Source organism: Pan troglodytes, chromosome 20, assembly GCF_028858775.2.
Source record: "Pan troglodytes isolate AG18354 chromosome 20, NHGRI_mPanTro3-v2.0_pri, whole genome shotgun sequence".
Classification (NCBI taxonomy): domain Eukaryota; kingdom Metazoa; phylum Chordata; class Mammalia; order Primates; family Hominidae; genus Pan; species Pan troglodytes.
Genome location: NC_072418.2, coordinates 52,885,422 through 52,911,005, shown reverse-complemented (window position 1 = coordinate 52,911,005; position 25,584 = coordinate 52,885,422). Strand labels below are relative to the sequence as shown.

At 49.8% G+C, this 25,584-nt stretch overlaps 1 protein-coding gene and 1 non-coding gene across 4 annotated transcripts; both read left to right on the top strand.

The window, feature by feature from the left end:
- The first annotated feature begins 692 nt into the window (after nt 1-692).
- SIGLEC11 (sialic acid binding Ig like lectin 11) lies at nt 693-22,300 on the top strand. Of its 3 annotated transcripts, XM_003953567.6 has the most exons (11): nt 693-855; nt 926-1,309; nt 1,441-1,725; nt 2,040-2,087; nt 2,232-2,495; nt 2,778-2,825; nt 2,955-3,212; nt 3,285-3,572; nt 9,445-9,541; nt 9,867-9,948; nt 11,568-22,300. In XM_003953567.6, the coding sequence occupies exons 1-11, from the start codon at nt 693-695 to the stop codon at nt 11,832-11,834; spliced, it is 2,184 nt and encodes a 727-aa protein (XP_003953616.4). In that variant the 3' UTR covers nt 11,835-22,300. The 3 variants fall into 3 exon arrangements, with proteins under 3 accessions (XP_003953616.4, XP_016792123.3, XP_003316567.5); XM_016936634.3 differs by lacking the exon at nt 2,040-2,087; XM_003316519.6 differs by lacking the exon at nt 3,285-3,572.
- LOC112206459 (small nucleolar RNA U3) lies at nt 12,277-12,488 on the top strand. Its single transcript, XR_002940825.1, has one exon. It is a non-coding gene; the product is annotated as a small nucleolar RNA U3 (small nucleolar RNA).
- Nucleotides 22,301-25,584: the final 3,284 nt, after the last annotated feature.

Here is a 25,584-nt window from a genome sequence, read left to right as displayed (position 1 = left end):
ACCCGGGAGGTGGAGCTTGCAGTGAGCTGAGATCCCACCACTGCACTGTAGCCTGGGGGACAGAGCAAGACTCCATCTCAAAAAAATAATAATAATAAAAATAAATAAATAAAAATCAACAAAGGAGAAAGGTTCATAGGACAGGATCCAGAAGAGACCATATGTGGGATTCCAGTTGTCCTTTCCCAGTGAAGTCATACAGAAAGCACTTAATGCTTGAAGCAAAGATGAGTGACAACATACACCAAGTATTGCCACCCAGGGAAGCTCACCTGAGCCTCGGCATTCAGAGTTTTTACTGGGGGTTGGTCACGTAGATGCAGCTGACTGCCTGTGTGGCTGACCTAGTTTTTGCCCTCTGTGGAGGTACAGCAATAATATATGGTGCAAAGCCCCCACCATAAATCACTGTGTTCTTGTAGACTCTTCCAGTGTCTCATGGCCCCCTGGAGAATGAATGAATGAATGAATGAATGGGACTCTGCATCCATCACCTCACCTGCAGCTGTGACTCACCTGTGTCCCCTGACAGTCCCCTCCTAGCACTGCCCACCTCCAAGGCTGGCCAGGGTGGCTCCTTCCTGGTTTGGGGCTAGTCCTCATGCCCTCTGCCCTGCTGCTTCCCCTGTGAAGAGAGAAGTTGGGAGGCGAGCTTTCAGGACATAGCGGTTCCCGAGGCTCCTCCTCTGCGGATGGTCACTGCCCCTCCACCAGGCTTCCTGCTGGAGGAGTTTCCTTCCCAGCCAGGCTGGCCCAGAAGCCAGATGGTCCTGGGACAGGCCCAGCCCCAGAGCCCAGAGATGCTGCTGTTACCCCTGTTGCTGCTACCCCTGCTGCTGCCCATGCTGGGGGCTGGTGAGTGGGTCGGTGGCTGGGGGTCCCAGGCAGGGGCTGGGGCTGCCGCTGAGCCTCTGCATCTCCCCAGGGTCCCTGAACAAGGATCCCAGTTACAGTCTTCAAGTGCAGAGGCAGGTGACGGTGCCCGAGGGCCTGTGTGTCATCGTGTCTTGCAACCTCTCCTACCCCCGGGATGGCTGGGACGAGTCTACTGCTGCTTATGGCTACTGGTTCAAACGATGGACCAGCCCAAAGACGGGTGCTCCTGTGGCCACAAACAACCAGAGTCGAGAGGTGGAAATGAGCACCCGGGACCGATTCCAGCTCACTGGGGATCCCGGCAAAGGGAGCTGCTCCTTGGTGATCAGAGACGCGCAGAGGGAGGATGAGGCATGGTACTTCTTTCGGGTGGAGAGAGGAAGCCGTGTGAGACATAGTTTCCCGAACAATGCGTTCTTTCTAAAAGTAACAGGTATGGAATGGGGTGGGAACCCCTGCCTGTCACACTGGGGAGGGACCCTGGGGACAGGCTATGGGCTGAGCAGAGAGGGCTCTCAGGGACCCCTGCAGCACAAGAATTCCCCACCCCGGTCTCTGCCCCAGCCCTGACTCAGAAGCCTGATGTCTACATCCCCGAGACCCTGGAACCCGGGCAGCCGGTGACGGTCATCTGTGTGTTTAACTGGGCTTTCAAGAAATGTCCAGCCCCTTCTTTCTCCTGGACGGGGGCTGCCCTCTCCCCCAGAAGAACCAGACCAAGCACCTCCCACTTCTCAGTGCTCAGGTTCACACCCAGCCCCCAGGACCACGACACCGACCTCACCTGCCATGTGGACTTCTCCAGAAAGGGTGTGAGCGCACAGAGGACCGTCCGACTCCGTGTGGCCTGTGAGTGTGGCCTGGGAGGGTGGGGCGTGCAGACAGCCGGTGGGTGGGGAGGTGGAGGAGCCCAGGGGGAGAGTGAGCGACTCTCAGCTCAGGAGCATCCAGGGAGAGGAAGCTGTGGGGTCCCAGGATGCCGGCTCAGCCCTGGGAGGGGGATGGGAATGGCGTCTGATCCTCTGTCCACATGTGTGAGCCCTGGAGCTGGTTGTCATTTGTCCATCCTGGGATGTTCCCACTTTCTTTTCCCTGAGGGAGTTTTTTCCAACTGTGAGGAACAAATTGTCCCTCCCTGAAGCCAGCTCACAATCTTGTTGCAGACGCCCCCAAAGACCTTATTATCAGCATTTCACATGACAACACGTCAGGTACTGAGGGCCTTCGGGTTAGGGCTGGGCCAGTCCTCTTTAGGGATAAAAAGGCTTCAGGGGGGTGAGGGGGTGTGGTCCTCTTTGCAGCCCCCCCCCCATTCTCTCTCTCCACCCCCACCCTCTCTCTTTCCCTGTCTTCAGCCCTGGAACTCCAGGAAAACGTCATGTATCTGGAAGTTCAGAAAGGCCAGTTCCTGCGGCTCCTCTGTGCTGCTGACAGCCAGCCCCCTGCCACGCTGAGCTGGATCCTGCAGGACAGAGTCCTCTCCTCGTCCCACCCCTGGGGCCCCAGAACCCTGGGGCTGGAGCTGCCCGGAGTGAAGGCTGGGGATTCAGGGCGCTACACCTGCCGAGCGGAGAACAGGCTTGGCTCCCAGCAGCGAGCCCTGGACCTCTCTGTGCAGTGTGAGTGTGCCCAGCAGGGGCCTGGAGTCCATTGGGAGGGCAGAGGGATACAGGGGCTGGGCTCAGGGTCCCAGAGCTGAGGGGACCTAAAGCCCCAGGTCTCAGGGACTGATATTCTTACCTGTGTAGACCCTCATGCAGTTTGTGTCTGGGACTCAGTGGGTGATTCTGCACTGCCCTTCTATCCCACCCACTTCCCCCACCTCAGTGTCCAGGATGGTTCCCTTTGCCCAGAGGGAAGTCCCTGGTCCATCTAGAGCCGGTCCCCTGTCTCCATTTCAGATCCTCCAGAGAACCTGAGAGTGATGGTTTCCCAAGCAAACAGGACAGGTAGGAAAGGAGACAGAGGAGCCAGGGCCTCTCAGTGCCAAATTGGGGGTCCAGGAGTCTGGAGGGTCCCCACGCAGGCGGGTCCCTGAGCCCTGAGCCGCACATCGATTCTGCCTCTTCCTTCCCTAGTCCTGGAAAACCTCAGGAACGGCACATCCCTCCCGGTCCTGGAGGGCCAAAGCCTGCACCTGGTCTGTGTCACCCACAGCAGCCCCCCAGCCAGGCTGAGCTGGACCCGGTGGGGACAGACCGTGGGCCCCTCCCAGCCCTCAGACCCCGGGGTCCTGGAGCTGCCACACATTCAAATGGAGCACGAAGGAGAGTTCACCTGCCACGCTCAGCACCCTCTGGGCTCCCAGCACGTCTCTCTCAGCCTCTCCGTGCACTGTGAGTGGGGGAAAGGGGACACCTGGGTCCCAGGAAGGGGCCCCTTCTGAGTCCTGTCCTCCCTCCCCACAGACCCTCCACAGCTGCTGGGCCCCTCCTGCTCCTGGGAGGCTGAGGGTCTGCGCTGCAGCTGCTCCTCCCAGGCCAGCCCGGCCCCCTCTCTGCGCTGGTGGCTTGGGGAGGAGCTGCTGGAGGGGAACAGCAGTCAGGGCTTCTTCGAGGTCACCCCCAGCTCAGCCGGGCCCTGGGCCAACAGCTCCCTGAGCCTCCATGGAGGGCTCAGCTCCGGCCTCAGGCTCAGCTGTGAGGCCTGGAACGTCCATGGGGCCCAGAGTGGCTCTGTCTTCCAGCTGCTACCAGGTGAGGGGACTGTGGGGGGCTGAGGTTCAGGGAGAAAGGAGACAGGATCCTAGAAAGATGGAGGTTCAAGGTTGTGGGGAGAGGGTGTGGGCGTGGTGGGAAGGGATGGGGACAAAGTCCCTGCTCTGTGGCTGGTAGTTGTTGCGGGAAACTGAGGAACGGAGAGAGCAATATGGAGAACAGGAGGATTGTTTATTTAAGGTAAGTTCCAGCTTAGTGGATTTACATTTCAAAAGCTGAGCATTAAATAAAGACAAAGAAGGGGTTTTTTTTTGTTTTTTGTTTTTTGTTTTTGAGGTGGAGTCTCGCTCTGTCAGCAAGGCTGGAGTGCAGTGGCTCAATCTCGGCTCACTGCAACCTCTGCCTCCCGGATTCAAGCAATTCTCCTGCCTCAGCCACCTGAGTAGCTGGGATTACAGGCATGCGCCACCACGCCCGGCTAATTTTTTTGTATTTTTAGTTTCACCATATTGGCCAGGCTGGTCTCGAACTCCTGACCTTGTGATCCACGCACCTGGACCTCCCAAAGTGCTGGGATTACAGGCGTGTGCCACCGCGCCCGGCTAAAGCAGTGTCTTTATAAGCGGACTTACAAAAGTAAAACAAAAGCGGTTAATTATATAGTGCATAACTTGTGGCCTTGTAGCTGTGTCAAAAGAAAAACAAGAACTGGTTAAATACAGACATTTGTGAAACATAATTATGCTTAAGAAGCCAGGGAAAGGAGTAACAGTAAAAGAATTTGTCTTTTTTTTTTTTCTTTAACCTTGCTCTGGAAGGGGTGTGTCTGGAGCCCATTCCTTTGGCCTTGGCTTTTTAAACAGTGTTATTTTATACCTGTCCTTGAAGTGAGCTTGCTAGGCATAGAAAGACTTGGGGTTTTTTTGTTTTTTTTTTAACCCTTGCCTTGCCTGTTACTTTTTTGGGAGTAAATGAATGCATATTTATTTTTAAATTTTTGCCTCAGTTTCCCCCTTTTGATGTTTTTTATAAAAGAAGTTTAATAGAAGGCATTACTATTACTTAATTCTGCGTGAAGAGACACTTTTTTTCTTTAGACAAAGGTTGATATTTATGCAGAGCCGTTAGCTGAGTGGTAGTTTGCCTAGCTGCTATTGCCTTTATAGTTGATTGAATGCTTCCAACAAGGAGAGCTAAGAGACAAGGGAGTATTCGGCAACTTCCTAGTATGGCCAGAACCACTTTTATTAAAGTCTTGAACCCTCTGCAGAATGAAAACCAGTCCTTAAAGAGAGAATCTGGAGACCACCCTTTCCAAGTTTGAACTGGAACATGGGCTAATTTTTTTATTTTTGCAGTTATTTTTATAATTGCCTTTTCATTGTCAGCGATTTTTAGGCAGCAGTTAGTTAGATTGAACTTTTTACATTTTTTTTTCTGGGCTAGGAGTAGTCCAAAGCTAACCTGTTCTGATAGATAACATTCTTCATTTTTGTGGGTTGCTGGGCTAGTAAATCTAATGCATTTGCTGTTTTATTAGTGATGATTTCAAGTACTGCCTGCAACCTTATGATGCGGTTAAGCATGTAAATAGGAGTGTGGTATCCCCATGACCCATTCTGTGCCCAGGTAGCTGGCCTATACTATTGAATTATTTTTTCAGGGGGTTAATTTGTGTCTTTTCAATTTTTTAATTTTTATTTTTGTGTGTGTGTTTGCATTTTTTTTAACTTTATTATAGACAGGATACCTTAAAGTTTCTCCCTGTTGCAGTGGGAATAGGAAGAAAGACGGTCTAATTGTTTCAAGCACACAGGCCCCTGTCCATTTAGCTGGCAACTGTTGATATGCCCATGGCCTACAGCTCCAACAAAGACCAGGAGGTGCTTGCCAAGTATTTGGAGCTTTCGGCTAATAGTAGGTGTGATTTAAAGAAGAGAAACGGGGAACGGGGAACGGATTTGGATGAGGTCATTTGCATTCATCTTTGCCCCGCCACAAAGTGTTTCTTAGTGTTTTATCGTCATATTGCTGTCCTAAGCAGTTTAGTTCTTTTACTGGGTTTGTAAAAACTTTTCCCCAGCGAGCAACACAGTATTTCCTGATAATAGAAGTTTTTAAGAGCCAGACGCTTGAACTTGTGGGCGTCGGTTCGGGAGAAGAGTCAGTTAAATTATTTTGTGGCATTAACTTTTGCTTTCCAAGGCCATTGGTCTTCCGTGTTAGTCCCTCCGCAAACATAGTACGAGGAAATGCCTAGGCTGCCGACAATGTTTTTAGGCAGCCGAGCAAACAGGTTTTCTGCTAAAGGAGTGGGCTCTGGTAACAGGATTACAGGCGTGAGCCACTGCGCCCGGCCATAAGTACAAGTTCTTTTTTTTTTTTTGAGACGGAGTCTCGCTCTGTTGCCCTGGCTGGAGTGCAGTGGCGCCATCTCTGCTCACTGCAAGCTCCACCTCCCAGGTTCACGCCATTCTCCTGCCTCAGCCTCCCGAGTAGCTGGGACTACAGGCGCCCGCCACCAAGCCCGGCTAATTTTTTTGTATTTTTACTAGAGACAGGGTTTCACAGTGTTAGCCAGGATGGTCTCAATCTCCTGACCCTGTGATCTGTCCACCTCGGCCTCCCAAAGTGCTGGGATTACAGGTGTGAGCCGCCATGCCCGGCCTGCTAATTTTTCTTTTTATGAGGGCTGCTGCCAACAGATTGGCCTTTTTTTTTAAGCCTATGTTCTGCTTCCTTTTTCCTTCCTGAGTTCTTCTGCTTCTACAGCTGGCCAGTGGGACTGGGCTACGGCGTGGGCCCCGCCCCCGTGCACGCACGCACTGCCATCTATCTTTACTGTTTCTTTCTGATTTTTCTTTTTTCCTTTTTTACACTTACTTTTTTGGGCTAGGTAGGATCTGCACAGCCGTAGTCCACCCCTGGGCCATTATCGGCCCAGAGGGTTGGTAGATGCCTGCCGCAAGTTGTAAGAATTATGCCTTTCTATTTTTTTTTTTTTTTTTTTTTGCTTTTTTTCTGGGGCCAGTCCCCGCCCCGCTCTTTTTCCAGATAGAGCCAGGCTGAGGAGAGGGACTAAACCCTTGGTGTGCCTAGCTGCTTGGTGCCTCGCTTGTTGCTTTCGCTCTTTCCCGTTTTGTTCTCTGGTCATGGTTCATGTACATCTTGGTGGTCACTTTTATAAGCTGGGTGGCATTCATGCCTGCAGCTGCTGCTTGACGTCACCCTGGGCTTGCCCTACAAGTGCTGTGTTTACCATGCGCTGATTTTCAGCAGCCTCAGGGTCAAATAGGGTGTAAGGCCGGAATGCTTCACAAAGTTTTTTATAAAACTGACTTGGGCTCTCGTCAGCTCTCTGAAGCACTTTTGAAATTTTTCTTATATTAATTGCTTTCTTTCCACCAGCTTTTATCCCTTGCAGAAGTGTCTCTTGGTACCTTTGCAAATGCTGAAGCTGAGTTGCATCCTCTGGGTTCCAGTTGGGATCTTGGTATGAGAACTGACCTTGAGTGTATGCCTGAGCATTCACTGCATCTGCTGGTGCATGGGGTTTTAGCCAGCGGAGAGCTGCCTATGTTACTCTCCTGCGCTTTTTAGTGTTAAATAACGTTAGGAAAAGCTGCCTGCAATCTGGCCAGGTTGGACTGTGTGTCAGAAAGACGGATTGCATCAGATCTGTAAGAGCTTGAGGCTTCTCCATGTAGGAGGGAGTATGGTGTTTCCAGTTTAGTAGATCAGTGGCTCAGTAGTCAAAAAGGGCTGATAGATGAAGGTCCGTTGCCCCCTCCGCCGAACCTGGCCTTGGTTATTACAATAAGTGGGTCCTCACATCTCCCTGACAGGCATTTGCATAGCTCAAGCACGGCCAGATCTGAGACAGCCTGCTTGACTATTTTGACTTCCTTCCCTGGCCTTTTGAGGCTCCAGTCCTTCCCTTCAGGGTCAGACTCAGGGCATGCTAGCTCCTGAATTTGGTTCCTGGAGGGCTGTTGGCCTCAGTAAAGGGGGGTAGGCTGGGACATATGGAGGAGGAATTTCTGTTTCCTCTGGCAGCTGTTGCAAAACTGGCTTCTCTTGCTCTTTCTGGGGTTTTTCTTTTAACTTCGTGTCAGTCGGTGAAGCTGCTCTTACTTTTATTTTTGGCTCGGGCTACAAGTGTTTTGCAATAAGCTGCTAAACAGGGCTGGATCCAGGTTAGTCTTGTCTGTGCTATATTTAACCATGAATCAATATAAGGAAATTGATCGGGATACTCAGGCTGTCCTCAGACCCCTATCACCATCTTTAATACATGCCCAATTGTTTCCTAGTCTACAGTTTCTTCAGTCAGCCATCCAACATCAGAAGAAAGTCATTCTAATTCAAAGAGAGTTCTCAACCTTTGGGGGGTTAGCTTAACTTTATAATCCCCTGCAAAACCTTTCTTAAAGTTTTGTAACATGCACTTCAATGGAGTAACTTTTGATGGACTTTCCTTCTATTCCTTCCTTTACGGCCCAGCACACTCACTCTTCCTCTAGTTTCGGCCAACGATACCATCTCCTATTACGGGAGTTTTCAGAAGCTACTTGGCTTTGGAGAGTTCCTTATTCCTGCTACAACTCTGAGCTGTAGGGCAGCTCCTATTAGCCATATGCAGGTCACCACTAGTCTTAGTCGGCCCCACACTTTGCTCGGAGCACCCAGTCCACACTAAGAGAATTGTGACTTCCCATTTTGTGGCTGATCAGCCTAATTAGGCTTCTTCATTTACACACTGTTACACACTTCCCCACTCCCAGTTCCTATGTTCCTAATTAGGGTGGTAAGCCACTCTCGCCACCTCCAGTTTCCTTTTCCTAATCGACTTAGCAAGCCATTCTCACGTCCTGTGATGGTTGGGATGTGAGTTTCATCCAAATTGACGAGCCACTCTCGCTGCCCCCAACCCCTCTGGGTCGGACTGTTAGGCACACCGCAAGAAGTGATCAGCCTCCCCTTCCGTCCCTATGGGATGGGTCCTGCCTTGGTCCCCAAAAGCTTACTGTGGTTCCTGACGTGCACTGTTTCTGAAATCATTCTGTAGCTCCTTTCAGGTTTTGTTGTGCTGCTGGGTAGGGGCGCTGGCTCAGGGGAGAGCTGATTTCTCCTCCAGGCTGAAGTTCACCCAGTGGCACCTGGGGTCACAGGTCTCCTGAGGCCCGGGGCTCCAGCCCCCAGAGGCAAAGGAGGCAGTAAACCTACCGTCTCTGGTCCCTTCATGGTCGCCAAAAATGCTGCAGGAAACTGAGGACCGGTGAGACCGATATGGAGAACAGGAGGATTGTTTATTTTAGGTGCACACCAGCTCAGTGGACTCGCATCTAAAAAGCTGAGCATGAAACAAAGACAGAGCGAGGTTTTTATGAGCAGACTTACAAAAGTAAAACAGAGGCAGTTAATTTTAGGATAGGTGACATAATTTATAGTATAGCATAACTTGTGGCCTTGCATAGCTGGTGGCCTTGTAGTTGTATCAAAAGAAAAAAAAAAGAACTGGCTAAATACAGACATTTGTAAAACATAGTTATGCTTAAGAAGCCAGGGAAAGGAGTAACTGTAAAGGAATTTGTTTTTCTTTCTTGTTTTCCTTCAACCTTGCTCTGGAAGGGGGTGTGTCTGGAGCCTATTCCTTTGGCCTTGGCTTTTTAAACAGTATTATCTTATAACTGTCCTTGAAGTGAGCCTTGCTAAGCAGAGGAAAAGTTGTTCTTTTTTTTTAACGCTTTCCTTGCCTGTTACTTTTCTTGGAGTGAATGAATGCATATTTATTTTTAAATTTCTGCCTCAGTTGGGGATGAAGAATCTGAGAGCTCTAGGTCTGTGGGAGGAAGGGGCAGGAGGGTCTCAGGGCCAGGAAGGCACCACCCCAAACCCTGCTCCCATGCAGGGAAGCTGGAGCATGGGGGAGGACTTGGCCTGGGGGCTGCCCTGGGAGCTGGCGTCGCTGCCCTGCTTGCTTTCTGCTCCTGCCTTGTCGTCTTCAGGTAAGCATCGGAGGGCAGGCAATGCAGGGTGTGGGAAGGGTGAGGGTTCTAGAATCCCAGACAGTCCCAGCTGCAGGAATCTAAATGGGGCAGTGGGTGTGAGAACTAGGCCTTGGGCAAGAGGATCAGAGCAGGGGTCTGCTCCAGAGCCCTGATCTGGGCCATCTATGAGGGTCCCCAGTTCTCACTGTGGAAGTCACCCCGTGGATATGTCCCCACCCCACTGGGCTCTGCAGCCTTCCAGCCTCTGCTAAGCCATGTGGGTAGCAGTTTCCCCAGGCTCTGGACCAGCCTGGAGGCTGAAGGGCACTGCCTCCTCCCTCAGGGTGAAGACCTGCAGGAAGGAAGCTTGCAAGAGGGCAGCAGCTGAGCAGGACATGCCCTCCGCCCTGGGACCCATCTCCCAGGTGAGAGCCCAGCCTCTGTCTGCTGGGGCCCTGCCTGTTCCCCTTTCCTTGATGGCCATGGGTAGTCCTCTTGGTGACTTGAAGAATCATTGTGCCCCAAATAGGGTTTTGCTCCTGGGTCCCCATCAATGCAGTCCCAAGTCCCATGATCTGGGAGGCGCCCTCCCCACTGCTCCCTACATCCCCTCCCAGAACCAAGGGCCCCCCAGGCCTGTCCATACTCTGCCTGTGCTCAGATCCAGTGGACCCTCCACCTCCCACTCCTCATTACCCCCTGCATCCCCGACTCCTTTGCCCTCCCTCCTATCTCTCCTCCTCAACACAGGATGCCAGAGAGTCCTTTCCTCAGATGACTATTGTCTACTACAAAGCTAAGGGTCCCCATCCTCACTTCTGACACCAGCCACAGTTGTGGGGTCCCCACGACCACTCTGAGGTTGGATAACCCCCTAGGACTCGCAGGACTCACTGAGAGCTGTGATCCTCGTGGTGATGGTTTATAGTGACCGATACAGATGAAAATCATGGACAGGAAGAGGTGCTCAGGGCAGGTCCAGGAGATACCAAACCCACAGCTTCCGGTGGCCTTTCCCAGGGGAGCCATGGGGACAGCACCCAATTCTCCCAGCAAGGAAGTGTGACAGATGCACGGATCATCAGGGCACCGCTCACCTGGGAAGCTCCACCAAACCTGGGTCCAGGGTTCACTGGGGGTGGGTCACGCAGGCATGGGGGACTTGCCACTGACTTCAGTTCCTCAGCCCCTGCAGAGCCAAACTGATGCTACGTACGCCCCGCCGTAAGTCCCAGTGCCAGCGTAAACTATGTGGCCTGGCTTGTGGTCCCAGGTCAACAGGGATGCTCCTACCAGCAGGATATTCCAAGGCCCTACATTAGAGGTTCCTTCCCAGCGCCTGGGCACAAACGGTTGAAGCTTTCTCTGGGCAAGGGGAATCCTTTACTTCCAGTAACCTTTCTTTCTTGGGCTCCTAGCTCAGTTTCACAATTGTGTCCGAGTAGATCTTCCAAGGTCTTTGAGGTCAGTCCAGGTCTGAGCAAATCCCTGTCTTTCTCACACCTCCTCCTTCCTGGGCATCCACTTATAATTTGCAATTAGATAGTAACTTCATTGACTATAGCTTTAATGTGTCTACTTCTTTTTCCATACTGCAAGCTGCCTGAGATCAGGGATGGTGTCTCCCTAGTTCCCCCGGGAATATCCAGGGGCTGGCACAGGCGAGCTGTTCCATAAGGCAGCGGGCACTGGAGTCAGAGAAACCTGGACGTGAATCCTGGCCTGACCACTACTTAGATGTGCGGGTTTGGGGTATTTACTCAGCCTTCATTTCTCCATCTGATCATGGAGACAATAGTGTCTCCCCAGTGGATTGTGGTGAGGATTTTATGAGTCTGGCAGTGAATTACCAAGAGGTAGATGTTATTGTTCTCAAATATTTGCTGAATGAGTGAATGAGTGAATGAATGAGGGCCCAGCCAACCTTTGTGGAATGAGTAGGTGAAACAGGAAATACTCAGTTTCCAGATCCTCTTGTGCATCCTCCTTGCTCTCGCTTAGCCCCCATGACCCTAATTTGACCCCCTTTCTCCCCTGCATTCAGGGTCACCAGCATGAATGCTCGGCAGGCAGCTCCCAAGACCACCCGCCCTCAGGTGCAGCCACCTACACCCCGGGGAAGGGGGAAGAGCAGGAGCTCCACTATGCCTCCCTCAGCTTCCAGGGCCTGAGGCTCTGGGAGCCTGCGGACCAGGAGGCCCCCAGCACCACCGAGTACTCGGAGATCAAGATCCACACGGGACAGCCCCTGAGGGGCCCAGGCTTTGGGCTTCAGTTGGAGAGGGAGATGTCAGGGATGGTTCCAAAGTGAAGAGGTCTCCATGGAAACAGGACACCAGCAAGTGTGTGGGAGTCGCACTGGTGTGACGGCCAGAACTGGACTCAGATTTCAGCCCCATCCCCAATGAAGAGCTTGAGTTTGAAGATTATACTTTTTTTGAGACAGGGTCTGACTCTGTCCTCCAGGCCAGAGTCCAGTGGTGCAATCTCAGCTCACTGTAGCCTCAACCTGCCAGGTTGAAGTGAGCCTCCCATTTCAGCCTCCCAAGTAGCTGGGACTACAATTGTGAGCCACCACGCCAGGCTCATTGTTATATTTTTAGTAGAGACAGGGTTTTGCCGTGTTTCCCTGGCTGGTCTCAGACTCCTGGGCTCAAGCAATCTGCCCGCCTCTGCCTCCCAAAGTGCTGGGATTACAGACGTGAGCCACCACAGCTGGCTGAAGATTATACTTTCAATTCAGAGCGAGTTTGAAGATGACACTCTGAGGCATCGTGTCTATGGTTCATTACTACAGAAGCTTCTCTGGATGTGTAAAGCACAGGAAACCAGGCAGAGGAGGCACAGGGTGCTCTCCAGAACGAGAAGCCAGCTCCTGGAGTTGTTTGCTGCAACTGCCATTCCCCGTTGATGACCATGCTCTTCCTTCAGAAGAGGGAGAGTGAGAGGACCAAGTCCAAGTGGTTCCCATTTGAACATTTAAAAAAAAAAAAAAAAGGCTGGGCATGGTGGCTCACGCCTGTAATCTCAACACTTTGGGAGGCTGAAGTGGGTGGATCACAAGTCAGGAGTTCAAGACCAGCCTGGCCAACATGGTGAAACCCCATCTCTACCAAAAATACAAAAATTAGCCAGATGTGGTGGTGCACACCTGTAGACCCAGCTACTCAGGAGGCTGAGGCACGAGAATCACTTGAACTCGGGAGGCAGAAGTTGCAGCGAGCCGAGATTGCACCACTGCACCCCAGCCTGGGCAACAGAGTGAGGCTGTGTCTCAAAAATAAATAAATAAGGCCAGGCACAGTAGCTCACACCTGTAATCCCAGCACTTTGGGAGGCCAAGGCAGGTGGATCATGAGATCAGGAGATTGAGGCCATCTTGGCCAACATGGTGAAACCCCATCTCTACTAAAAATACAAGAAAATTAGCTGGGCATGGTGGTGCGCACCTGTAATCTGAGCTACTCAGGAAGCTGAGGCAGGAGAATCGCTTGAACCCAAGAGGCAGAGGTTGCAGTGAGCCGAGATTGCACCACTGCACTCCAGCCTGGGCAACAGAGTGAGGCTCTATCTCAAAAATAAATAAATAAACAAAGTATCCCACAGAGGCGTGTGTGCAGCGAGTCCCTCGCCTGAGTCACACTTTTTCTTAGGGGAGCCCACTAGGTATAAAGTTCTGACCATCCTGACCCTGATGGTGGCCTCTGCAGGGCAGTTCCAGCCTCAGAAGTCTCTGAAGTCTCAGCCGACGCTGGGGTTGGTCTGTGTCTCAGCTCGTTTCTCCCTGTGCCCCACTTGCTTCCTTCTCCTCCACTCTAAAGGGTTTTTTTTTCCTTTTTCCAGATTTTTGAGGCATAACTGAAAGATAAAAATTGAGTATATTTACCATGAACATCATGATGTTTTGATATTTGTATACATTCTGAAATGAGCACTACCTGTTCCATCACCTTCATAGGTCTCTTTCCTTTTTTTTTTTTTTTTGAGACCAAGTCTCGCTCCGTCACCCAGGCTGGAGTGCAATGGCACGATCTTAGCTCACTGCAACCTCCACCTCCCGGGTTTCAAGCGATTCTCCTGCCTCAGCCTCTCGAGTAGCTGGGATTACAGTGGCGTGCCAGCATGCCTGGCTAATTTTTGTATTTCTAGTAGAGTCAGGATTTCACCATGTTGGCCAGGCTAATCTCGAACTCCTGACCTCAGGTGATCTGCCCCTTTCGGCCTCTCAAAGTGCTGGGATTACAGGCATGAGCCACCATGCCCAGCCACCTCCACAGTTCTCTGTGGGTGTGTGTGTGGCAGAAACACTTAAGATGTTCTCTGTTAACAAATTTCAAGTATGCAATACAGTATTGTTAACTATAGTCACCATGCTGTACAGTAGACTCCCAGAACTGATTGTTGGTTGGTTGTTTGTTGAGACAGGGTCTTGCTCTGCTACCCAGGCTGGAGTGCAGTGGCACTGCAGCTCACTGCAGCCTCAATCTCCTGGGCTCAAGTGATCCTCCCACTTCAGCCTCCTAAGTAGCTAGAACCACAGGCACATGCCATCACACCCAGCTAATTATTTATTTATTTATTTATTTTGTAGAAACGGGATCTCACGGCAGGGTGCGGTGCCTCACGCCCGTAATCATGCCGTCACTACTAAAAATACAAAAATTAGCAGGGCCTGGTAGTGGGTGCCTATAATCCCAGCTACTGGGGAGGCTGAGGCAGGAGAAATACTTAAACCCAGGGGGCTGAGGCTGCAGTGAGCTGAGATCGCGCCATTGCACTCCAGCCTGGACGCCAAAAGCAAAACTCTGTCTCGAAAAAAAAAAGAAAAGAAAAGAAAAGAAAGAAACGAGATCTCACTATGTTGCCCAGGCTGGTCTCAAAGTCCTGGCCTCAAGCAGTCCTCCCGCCTCAGCCTCCAAAAGTGCTAAGATTACAGGTGTGAGCCACCATGCTGGGCTGACCCCATCTTGTAAATGCAAGTTTCTACCCTTTGACCGACATCTGTCTGTTTTTCTCCCCTCCTAGCCCCCAGCAACCACGGTTCTAATTCTACTTTGTTTCCATGAGTTTTGTGGCAGGAGAATAGGGGATTAGGAACAGGGGTTCAGCAGGTGCAGCCAGTTCCTACAGGCAGGAGAGCAGCAGGTGTGGCGTACAGGTCACGTCTTCCCTCTTGTGATAACAAGCCACATCAGCCTCTGATTGACTGCGGGCCGGGTCTCCACTACGGCCACTGATTAGTCATGAGCCAATCCTTCATGGCCTCTAACCAATTGGAAGCCTCTGAAGGGCGCCTAGGGGTGTTGCCGGGTTCCTTCTAGCTTATTACAAACCTTAATTGGGGAGGCTCTTGAGCTGCTGGCTGGATCCCGCTCCCACTCTGAATTGTCTTCAATAAATCTGTGCTTTTCTATTCACAATAGCAAAGACCTGGAATCAACCCAAATGCCCATCAATGATAGACTGGATAAAGAAAATGCGGTGGGCCGGGCGCGGTGGCTCACGCCTGTAATCCCAGAACTTTGGGAGGCCGAGGCGGGTGGATCACGACGTCAAGAGATGGAGACTATCCTGGCCAACATGGTGAGACCCCGTCTCTACTAAAGATAGAAAAAAGCCGGGTGTGGTGGTAGGTGCCTGTAGTCCCAGCTACTCGGGAGGCTGAGGCAGGAGAATCACTTGAACCTGGGAGGTGGAGGTTGCAGTGGGCCAAAATTATGCCACTGCACTCCAGCCTGGACAACAGAGTAAGACTCTGTCTCAAAAAAAAAAAGAAAAGAAAAAGAAAATGTGGTGCATATACACCATGGAATACTATGCAGCCAGAAAAAAGGATGATCATGTCCTTTGCAGGGACATGGATGGAGCCAGAAGCCATTATCCTCAGCAAACTAACACAGGAACAGAAAGCCAAACACCACATGTTCTCACTTATAAGTAGGAGCTGAACAATGAGAACACATGGACACAGGAAGGGGAAAAACACACACTAGGGCCTGTCAAGGGACCGGGGGAGGGACGGGATTAGGAAAAACAGCTAATGCATGCTGGGCTTAATACCTAGGTGATGGGTTGATAGGTGCAGCAAACCACCATGGCACACATTTACCTGTGTAACAAAGCTGCACGTCCTGCACATGTAGCCCAGAACTTAAAAAAAATCTGTGCTTTTGTTACACCATTCTTCTGTTGGTTTTTCCCTCCTTGCATTTTCTTTTGTTACTTGATTTGTGCATTTTGTTCAATTCTTTTTTCAACACGCCAAGAACCTGGACAACTCCCTAGTGACAGTTTGACTTCTGTGGATTCCACGCATCCGTGAGATAGCACGGTATTTGTCTACGTCTGATTTAGGGTTAACTCTGTTGTTGCAAATGGCAGGATTTCTTTATCTTATGGCTGAGTAGTATTCAACTGTATTATGCATGTTTTGTGTGTCTATGTGTGTGTACAGCTGACCCTTGAACAGCACAAGTTTACACTGGGTTATACACAGATTTTCTTCCTCTTCTGCCTCCCCTGAGACAGCAAAATGAGTCTCTCCTCTTCCTCTTCCTCTTCCTCCTCAGCCTACTCAACGTGGAAACAATGAGGATAAAGATTTTTTTTTTTTTTTTGAGACAGAGTCTCGCTCTGTCGCCCAGGCTGGAGTGCAGTGGTGCCATCTCGGCTCACTGCAAGCTCCGCCTCCCAGGTTCACGCCATTCTCCTGTCTCAGCCTCCCTAGTAGCTGGGACTACAGGCGCCCGCCACCGCGCCCAGCTAATTTTTTATATCTTTAGTAGAGACGGGGTTTCACCATGTTAGCCAGGATGGTCTCAATCTCCTGACCTCGTGATCCACCCGCCTGGGCCTCCCAAAGTGCTGGGATTACAGGCGTGAGCCACCGCACCCAGCCTGAGAGGATTTTCTTATAAAAGAAATAGATAAATTGATAGACATTTAGGTTGATTCCGTATCTTTACTGTTATGAATAGTGGTGTAATCTACATGGAGGTGCAGGTATCCTTTTGATATATTGACTTCCTTTCTTTTGGATACATACCCAGTAGTGGGATTGCTGACTCATATGGTAGTTCTAGGTTTAGTTTTTGAAGAAATCGCTATACTCTTCTCATAATGACTACACTAATTTGCATTTCCACCAACAGTGTAGAAGAGTTCCCTTTTCTGGCTGGTCACAGTGGCTCACGCCTGTAATCCCAGCACTTTGGGAGGCCAAGGCGGGCAGATCACCTGAGGTCGGGAGTTTGAGACCAGCCTGACCAATATGGAGAAACCCTGTCTCTACTAAAAATACAAAATTAGCCGGGCATGGTGGCGCACGCCTGTAATCCCAGCTACTCAGGAGGCTGAGGCAGGAGAAGCGCTTGAACCCGGGAGGCAGAGGTTGCAGTGAGCCAAGATGGTGCCATTGCACTCCAGCCTGGGCAACAAGAGTGAACTCTGTCTCAAAAAAAAAAAAAAAAAAAAAAAGAAGAGTTCCCTTTTCTGGGATGGAATCTTTCCAGGCATGTTATTTTTTGTCTTTTTTATAATAGCCATTCTAACCAGGGTAAGATGATATCTCACTGTGGTTTTTATTTGCATTTCTCCGATGCTTAGGGATTAGAATATTTTTTCATATTCCTGTTGGCCATTTGTATGTCTTCTTTTTTTGTTTGTTTAAGATGGAGTCTCACTCTGTCACCCAGACTGGAGTGCAATGGTGTGATCTCGGCGCACTGCAACCTCCACCTCCCAGGTTCAAGCGAGTCTCCTGCCTTGGCCCCCTGGGTAGCTAGGACTACAATCATGCACCACCATGCCCAGCTAATTTTTTAATATATATTTTTAGTAGAGACAGGGTTTCACCATGTTGGCCAGGCTGGTCTCGAACTTCTGACCTCAGGTGATTCGCCTGCCTCGGCCTCCCAAAGTGCTGGGATTACAGGCATGAGCCACCATGCCTGACCATTATGTCTTATTTTTAGAAATGTCTATTCATGTCCTTCGCCTGCTTTTTAATGTGATTGTTCTTTTGCTGTTGAGTTGTTTGCATTCCTTGTATATTCTGGATATTAGTCCTTGGTCAGATGAATAATTTGCAAGTATTGTCTCCCATTCAACATACTGTCTGTTCATTCCATTGGCTGTTTCCTTTGCTGCGAAGAAGCTTTTGGTTTAATGTAGTCCCATCTATTTTTGTTTTTGTTGCCTGTTCTTTTGAAGTCTTAACCATAAAATCTTTGCCTAGACGAATGTCTTGGATAATTTTTCCTATGTTTCATTTTAGTAGTTTTATACTTTCAGGTCTCACGCTTAAGTTTCTATTCCAGTTTGAGTTGGTTTTTGTATATGGTGAGAGATGGGGGTCTAATTTCATTCTTCTGCATATGGATACCCAGTTTTCTCAGCACCATCTATTGAAGAGGATGTCTTTTTCCCAATGTAAGTTCTTGGCACCTTCGTTGAAAATCAGTTGGCTGTAAATATGTGGGTTTATTTCTGGGTTCTCTGTTCTGTTCCCCTGGTCTATGTGTCTGTTTTTATAGCAACGCCATGCTGTTGTGGTTATTATAGCTTTAGAATACATTCTGAAGTCAAGTAGTGTGGTGCCTCCAGCTTTGTTCTTTTTGCCCAGGATTGCTCTGATTATTCAAGCTTTTTTGGTTCCATACGAATTTTAGGATTGCTTTTCCTAAATTGTCACTGGTTTCTTGCTAGGGATTGCATTCAATCCATAGGTTGCTCTGGGTAGTAATGTTATCTTAACAGTATTCTTCCAATCCATGAGTACAAGATGCCTTTCCATTCGTTTGCATCTTCAGCTTCTTTCATCAGTGTTTTGTAGTTTTTCTTGTCAAAGTCTTTCATTTCCTTAGTTAAATTTATTCCTAAGTTTCTTTTTTTTTTTTTTTTTTGTAGCTATTGTAAATGGGATTGCTTTCTTGATCTCTTTTTCAGCCAGTTCATTATTGGTGTATAGGTTTGCTACTGATTTTTGTATGTTGATTTTGTATCCTGCCACAATTGGTTTATCAGACCTAAAAGTTTTCTGATGAAGTTTTTCTAAGTATAAGATCATGCAATCTACAAATAAGGACTATTTGACTTCCTGTTTTCCAATTTGGATACCTTTTGTTTCATTATCTTGTCTGATTGCTCTGGCTAGGGCTTCTGGTACTATGTTTAATAGGAGTGGTAGAGGTAGACTTCCTTGTCTTATTCTAGTTCTTTGAGAAAAGGTTTTCAGCTTTTCCCCATTCAGTATAACGTTCGTTGTGAGTTTGTCATAGATGGCCTTTATTGTGTTGAGATATGTTCCTTCTATGCCTAGAGACTTGAAAGTTTTTCGGTTTTGGGGTTGTTTTGTTTTGTTTTGTTTTTTGAGACAGTCTTCCTCCATCACCCAGGCTGGAGTGCAGTGGCACAATCTTGGCTCACTGCAAGCTCCGCCTCCTGGGTTCATGCCATTCTCCTGCCTCAGCCTCCTGAGTAGCTGGGACTACAGGTGCCCGCCAGCACGCCCAGCTAATTTTTTTGTATTTTTAGCCAGGATGGTCTCGACCTCCTGACCTCGTGATCCGCCCACCTCGGCCTCCCAAAGTGCTGGGATTACAGGCATGAGTCGCCACGCCCGGGCTGTTTGTTTGTTTTTTGAGACAGAGTCTCACTCTGTTACTCAGGCTGGAGAGCAGTGGCACAATCTCGGCTTACTGCAACCTCCGCCTCCTGGGTTCAAGTGATTCCCCTGCCTCAGCTTCCTAAGTAGCTGGGATTACTGGTGCCCACCACTACGCCCGGCTAAGTTTTGTATTTTTAGTAGAGACAGGGTTTCGCTATGTTAACCAGGCTGGTGTTGAACTCCTGACTTTAGATGATCCACCCGCCTCGGCCTCCCAAAGTGCTGGGATTACAGGCATGAGCCACCATGCCCAGACCTCACTGAAATTCTTTAATAGCAATATTTTGAATCCTTTTTCTGGCTGTAGGGACCAGCCCCACAGGGTCAGTGGGTTTTTCTCCCCGTGTGCGGAGACAAGAGATTGTAGAAATAAAGACACAAGACAAAGATTAAAAAAAAGACAGCTGGGCCCGGGGGACCACTACCACCAAGACGTGGAGACCGGTAGTGGCCCCGAATGTCTGGCTGTGCTGTTATTTATTGGATACAAAGCAAAAGGGGCAGGGTAAAGAGTGTGAGTCATCTCCAGTGATAGGTAAGGTCACGTGGGTCACGTGTCCACTGGACAGGGGGCCCTTCCCTGCCTGGCAGCCAAGGCAGAGAGAGAGAGGAGAAAGAGAGACAGACAGCTTATGCCATTATTTCTGCATATCAGAGACTTTTAGTACTTTCACTAATTTTGCTATTGCTTTCTAGAAGGCAGAGCCAGGTGTACAGGATGGAACATGAAGGTGGACTAGGAGCATGACCACTGAAGCACAGCATCACAGGGAGACGGTTAGGCCTCTGGATAACTGCAGGCGAGCCTGACTGATGTCAGGCCCTCCACAAGAGGTGGAGGAGTAGAGTCTTCTCTAAACTCCCCCGGGGAAAGAGAGACTCCCTTTCCTGGTCCGCCTAAGTAGCGGGTGTTTTTCCTTGGCACTGAGGCTACCGCTAGACCACGGTCTGCTTGGCAATGGGCATGTTCCCAGACGCTGGCGTTACCGCTAGACCAAGGAGCCCTCTAATGGCCCTGTCCGGGCATAACAGAAGGCTCGCACTCTTGTCTTCTGGTCACTTCTGTGTCCCCTCAGCTCCTATCTCTGTATGGCCTGGTTTTTCCTAGGTTATGATTGTAGAGCGAGGATTATTATAATATTGGAATAAGGAGTAATTGCTACAAACTAATGATTAATGATATTCATATGTAATCATGTCTGTGATCTAGATCTAGTATAACTCTTGTTGTTTTATATATTTTACTATACTGGAACAGCTCGTGCCCTCGGTCTCTTGCCTCGGCACCTGGGTGGCTTGCCGCCCACACTGGCACTTTATAAATTTCTTTTTCATTGGAATTTGTTGTGTGAGAATTATCACACTCCTTTGGAGGTTTCATATTTTCTTGCTTTTTCAAGTCTCTTATGTCCCTACATTGATTTTTGCGCGTCTGGTGTAACAGTCACTTCTTCCCATTTTTTGGATTGGCTTTCATAACGGAAGACTTTTTCATGAAGACGTCGTATCTGTAGTGTTCACTGGGTAATGCTCTTCAGCTTTGATTCTAGCGTGCAGTCATGTAGTCTCTATGATTTTTTCAGCTACAAACAGCATTAGTAGTGTCTGACTTCCTCAGTGGCTTAGGATGTGGTTGTCAGTGGAGGCTGTATTGAGACTTTGCTGGGGATGGGATGCCAGGTGAGTCAATCCTTGGCCTCCAGTGGTGACAGAGGCAGGCTGAGCATACCTATCCTTTGGCCTTTGGGGGTATACACAAGTACTGGTGTTAACAGGTCCAGATGGGCCAATTCATGAACCTCCACGTGGCTCACTTTGGTGCCAGCAGGGGCAGCAGTCAGCAAGGATGATGAGTGGGTCCTTGGGTCCCTGGGCTGCATGCATGGCATGAGTGGTGGCAGTGGCAATGGTGGGACAATCCTTAACTTCCCAGGCAGCAAACACTGGTGTTACCAGTGGCTGAGATGGGCTAGGTGGGTGATGCATGTCAGTGTGTGCCAGTGGTGATGGTGGCAGCAGGCTGGGTAGACCCATCCTCAGACCCCCAGGAGGAGTATATAGATACCAGTGGTGGCAGATGGGGCAGAGCAATGCCAGGGCCCTAGGCAGCATGCTTGGGCATTGTGGGGAGCAGTGCCTGACCGGGTGGGCCCGTCCTCAGGCCCTGTGGTGGTGCACATGGGTACAGGTGGTGAACAGGCTGAGGCAATCCCTTGGCTGCTATGTGGCATGCTTGGGTGTTAGTGGTAGTGGCAGTTGTCGGCAAGGAGATCCTGTCCTCGGGGCATGTACAAATGTGCATGGCACTGCTGCTGGTGCAGGGGCAGGACTGCTGTCAATGGCAGCAGCCCCAGGCATGCAGCTCTCAGGCTCTGGGAAATACATGCTTTGGCCCCTGGTGAGGTGTCGGTAGTGGCCGTGGCCGTGGTGGCAGTCCTTTGTTTATTTTAGCCTATATTCTTTTTTTTTTTTTTTTGAGACAGAGTCTCACTCTGGCCCAGGCTGGAGTGCAGTGGTGCAATCTCGGCCCACTGCAAGCTCCGCCTCCCAGGTTCACACCATTCTCCTGCCTCCGCCTCTCGAGTAGCTGGGAGTACAGGCGCCTGCCCCCACACCCAGCTAATTTTTTTTTTTTTGGTAATTTTAGTAGAGACACAGTTTCACCATGTTAGCAAGGATGGTCTCAATCTTCTGACCTCGTGATCCGCCCACCTCAGCCTCCCAAAGTGCTGGGATTACAGGCATGAGCCACTGCGCCCAGCCTTATTTTTTTTTTTATTTTTTATTTTTGTTAAGACAGAGTCTTGCTCTGTCACCCAGGCTAGCATGCAATGGCACAATCTTGGTTCACTGCAACCTCTGCCCCCTGGGTTCAAGTGATTCTCCTACTTCAGCCTCCCAAGTAGCTGGGATTACAGGCATACACCACCACACGCAGCTAATTTTTGTATTGTTTGTAGAGACAGGGTTTCGCCATGTTGCCCAAGATGGTCTCGAAATCCTGGACTCAAGTGATCCTCCCACCTTGGCCTCCCAAAGTGCTGGGATTACAGGCGTGAGCCACCGCGCCCGGCCTCCTTCACTTTCTTAATAAACTTGCTTTCACTTTACTCTGCCGGCTCACTCTTGAATTCTTTTCTGCACGAAGCCAACAACTCATGTGGCCTCCCAGGCTGAATCCCAATTTGGGGGTTCACCCTGTGACATTACAGTGACTTATTTATTTAATCTAGCTATTCTCCTGACCCAGGCAGAAACAGAGTTTGATTCGAGTCCCAGCACTGATGCCAACAGGGGGCCAATGTCCTCTGCGGGAGGATTTCACTCGGGGCTTGAGCAGCTATCCCAAGGGAGCTGGCTCCACTTCCACCCCAAGCAAGCAAGCACAAGGCAGAGGGAAGGCCATCTGGGCTGGGAGTCAGACCACTGGACTCAACTTGGAGATCTTCCTGCAGAAAAAAAAAAAAAAAAAAATGTGGGCTTTGTGATTCACTACCCTGTTCTTGTCCTTGGTTTTCTCTTCTGTAAAATAAGAAATTTTTTTTGAGACAGGGTCTCACTCTGTCACCCAGGCTGGAGTGCAGTGGTGTGATCTCATCTCACTGCAACCTCCGCCTCCCGGGTTCAAGCGATTCTCCTGCCTCAGCCTCCTGAATAGCTGGGATTACAGGCGCATGCCACCACGCCTGGCTAATTTTTGTATTTTTAGTAGAGACGGAGTTTCACCATGTTGGCCAGGCTGGTCTCGAACTCCTGACCTTAGGTGATCCGCCCGCCTCGGCTTCCCGAAGTGCTGGGATTACAGGTGTGAGTGACCGCGCCCAGCCTAAAATGGGAATTTTTAACAACGGGTTCGACAAACATGCACCATCCCTTCTGAGCGCTTTGCATGTACTAACTTACGCAATGCCCGGAACCCTATGAAGTGGCTGCTGTTATCACTGCCATTTTATAGTGGAGGGAACCAAGGCACAGCGAGGCCAAGCACTATTCCCAAGGTCACACAGCCAGCAGGTGGCCGGGCGGGGCTCTATCCCGTGCTGCCAGGCACCAGAGAGACTCGGCTCTTCCGCCCCAGGCCGGAGCCTCCCTGCACTGACGGGATCGCGAATGGGGTTCGTGTGTGTCCTCCCCACTGGGATGCGAGCTCCGGGGGCGGGGACCCCTTCTGGCGCGGGAGGCATTTAATGAGCTCTCTGGAGAAAGAGAGTCTTAGGAGAGCCAATTCCCTTCTTAGCCGCCTAAAACCCCCTGCAGGGGTCTGCTTTGTGAACTGTATTCGAAGTCAGGGCTTCTAGTCCCCATAAACCGACCAGAAGGAAATCACCGGCTTGGACGGTCTGAGTCTGGGATGGAGCAAAACCCACTCCCGGCGGGGTACGCGCGCCACCTGGCGGCAGATTCCTGCTAAGACAACTCCGCCCAGAGGCCAGAAATGATTGATTTTGGAAGCGTGGGGTCTGCAAACCGGCTATTGTCTGAAAATCAGTATGTCAAGCTGGGGTGAGCCTACCAGTGGCTTTCAAACTTTTCTGACCATGACTCACAGTAAGAAATCATTTCGCGCCCGGCGCGGTGGGTCACACCTATAGTCCCAGCAGTTTGGAAGGCTGAGGTGGGCGGATCACGTGAGGTCAGGAGTCGAGACCAGCCTGGCCAACATGGTGAAACCCCGTCTCTACTAAAAATACAAAAATTATCTGGACTTGGTGGTGTGCACCTGTGGTCCCAGCTACTCAGGAGGCTGAGGCCGGAGAATCGCTTGAACTCGGGAGACAGAGGTTGCAGTGAGCCAAGATCGCGCCACTACACTCCAGCCTGGGCCACAGAGTAAGACTCTGTCTGAAAAAAAAAACAAAAAACAGACTTATACTCATTTCCCCACTTCATGGAATTGCAAGCATTCAATGAATACAAATACGAAACACATCAGAAGGCAGAAGTGGGAAGTAACTGCTTAACGGGGATGAGTGATAGAAGTGATTAGGAAAGAGAGGCAGTAGTTGCACAGAACCGCGAATGTACTAAATGCCACTGTTCTGTGAAATGTTCCCTGTAAAATGGTTTTCTATTATATGAATTTCACCTCAATTAAAAAAATCATACTTGGTGAGGAGACTTTATTTAGAGACTCAGTCTGGCTCTGTCACCCAGACACAATCACGGCTCACTGCAGCCTTGAGGAGAGAAACTTTATTTGAAAGGATTTTTTTAAGGTGGGAAAGGGACTATTGCTATAAAGGTGAGGACATTGCAATAGAGAGAAGCAAAAGATCTGCAAGTGAGACAAGAATTGGGCAGGTTTTTTTCCTTTTTTTTTTTTTTTTTTTTTTTTGAGACAGAATCTCGCTCTGTCGCCAGGCTGCAGTGCAGTGGTGCAATCTCAGCTCACTGTCGTGCCATCATGCACGGCTAATTTTTAACTTTTTTGTAGAGATGGGGTCTTGCTATGTTGCCCAGGCTGCTCTGGAACTCCAGAACTCAAGGGATCCTCCTCAGCCTCCCAAAGTGCTGGCACCACAGGCGCAGGCCATGTGCACAGCCAAAGACTTTTTCTTTTATGGGGAGGAGTAAACAAGGTTAGAAAGAACCAGCTGTGGGAAAATAAGATGCAAGGGCTATTGTACAGGACAATCGACCAGGGAATGTTTTATTCTTCTCAGGAGAGGTGCTTAAGGAGGGGCTGTATTCTGGCTGAGGCTGTGGATGGACTGAAATTCAGAGGCCTGGCAGTGAGGAGAGTAAGTTAGGTTAAACAAGCATTTTGTTTCAATTGATCACTGGGGACAAAACAGTTCAGTTAATCATGTACGAGACAACGAAATGGGAATTTGGAGGGTCTATGTCTGCCCTTGTCTTAGACAAGGGGTTCATCCTCAAGTCTTATCTAAGTCATATACGGAAGGGTGGTTCTTCTCAGTAAGCCATCTCCTGGAATGCAAAAAAGCGGGAGGATTTCTTTTTTGTTGTTAGTTTTTTTTAACTTTTTGTAGAGACAGGGTCTTGCTATGTTGCCCAGGTTGTTCTCAAGCTCCTGGGCTCAAACGATCCTCCCACTTTGGCCTCCCAAAGTGTAGGGATTACAGGGGTCAGCCACTACACCTGGGCCGGAAAAGTGGGGGGATTTCTTCACTGTCGCTGTTGTCCACACACGCAAGGCTCCGGTAAAATTCCACACTGTTGCAAAGAAAGATGCTTTGCTGCTGGGTGGAGAACTTTTTTTTTCTTTTTTCTTTTATTTATGTATTTATTTATTATTATTTTTTGAGACAGTCTTGCTCTGTTGCCCAGGCTGGAGTGCAGTGGCACGATCTTGGCTCAATGCAACCTCTGCCTCCTGAGTTCAAGCAATTCTCCTGCCTCAGCCTCCTGAGTAGCTGGGACCACAAGTGTG

Bases quoted from the DNA above. Each gene is read 5' to 3' on its own strand.
- SIGLEC11 (XM_003953567.6), top strand. From the start codon at position 693: ATGGTCACTGCCCCTCCACCAGGCTTCCTGCTGGAGGAGTTTCCTTCC. The intron at 1,726-2,039 runs GTGAGTGTGGCC...ATCTTGTTGCAG, and splicing joins CGTCCGACTCCGTGTGGCCT to ACGCCCCCAAAGACCTTATT. The intron at 3,213-3,284 runs GTGAGTGGGGGA...CCCTCCCCACAG, and splicing joins TCTCAGCCTCTCCGTGCACT to ACCCTCCACAGCTGCTGGGC.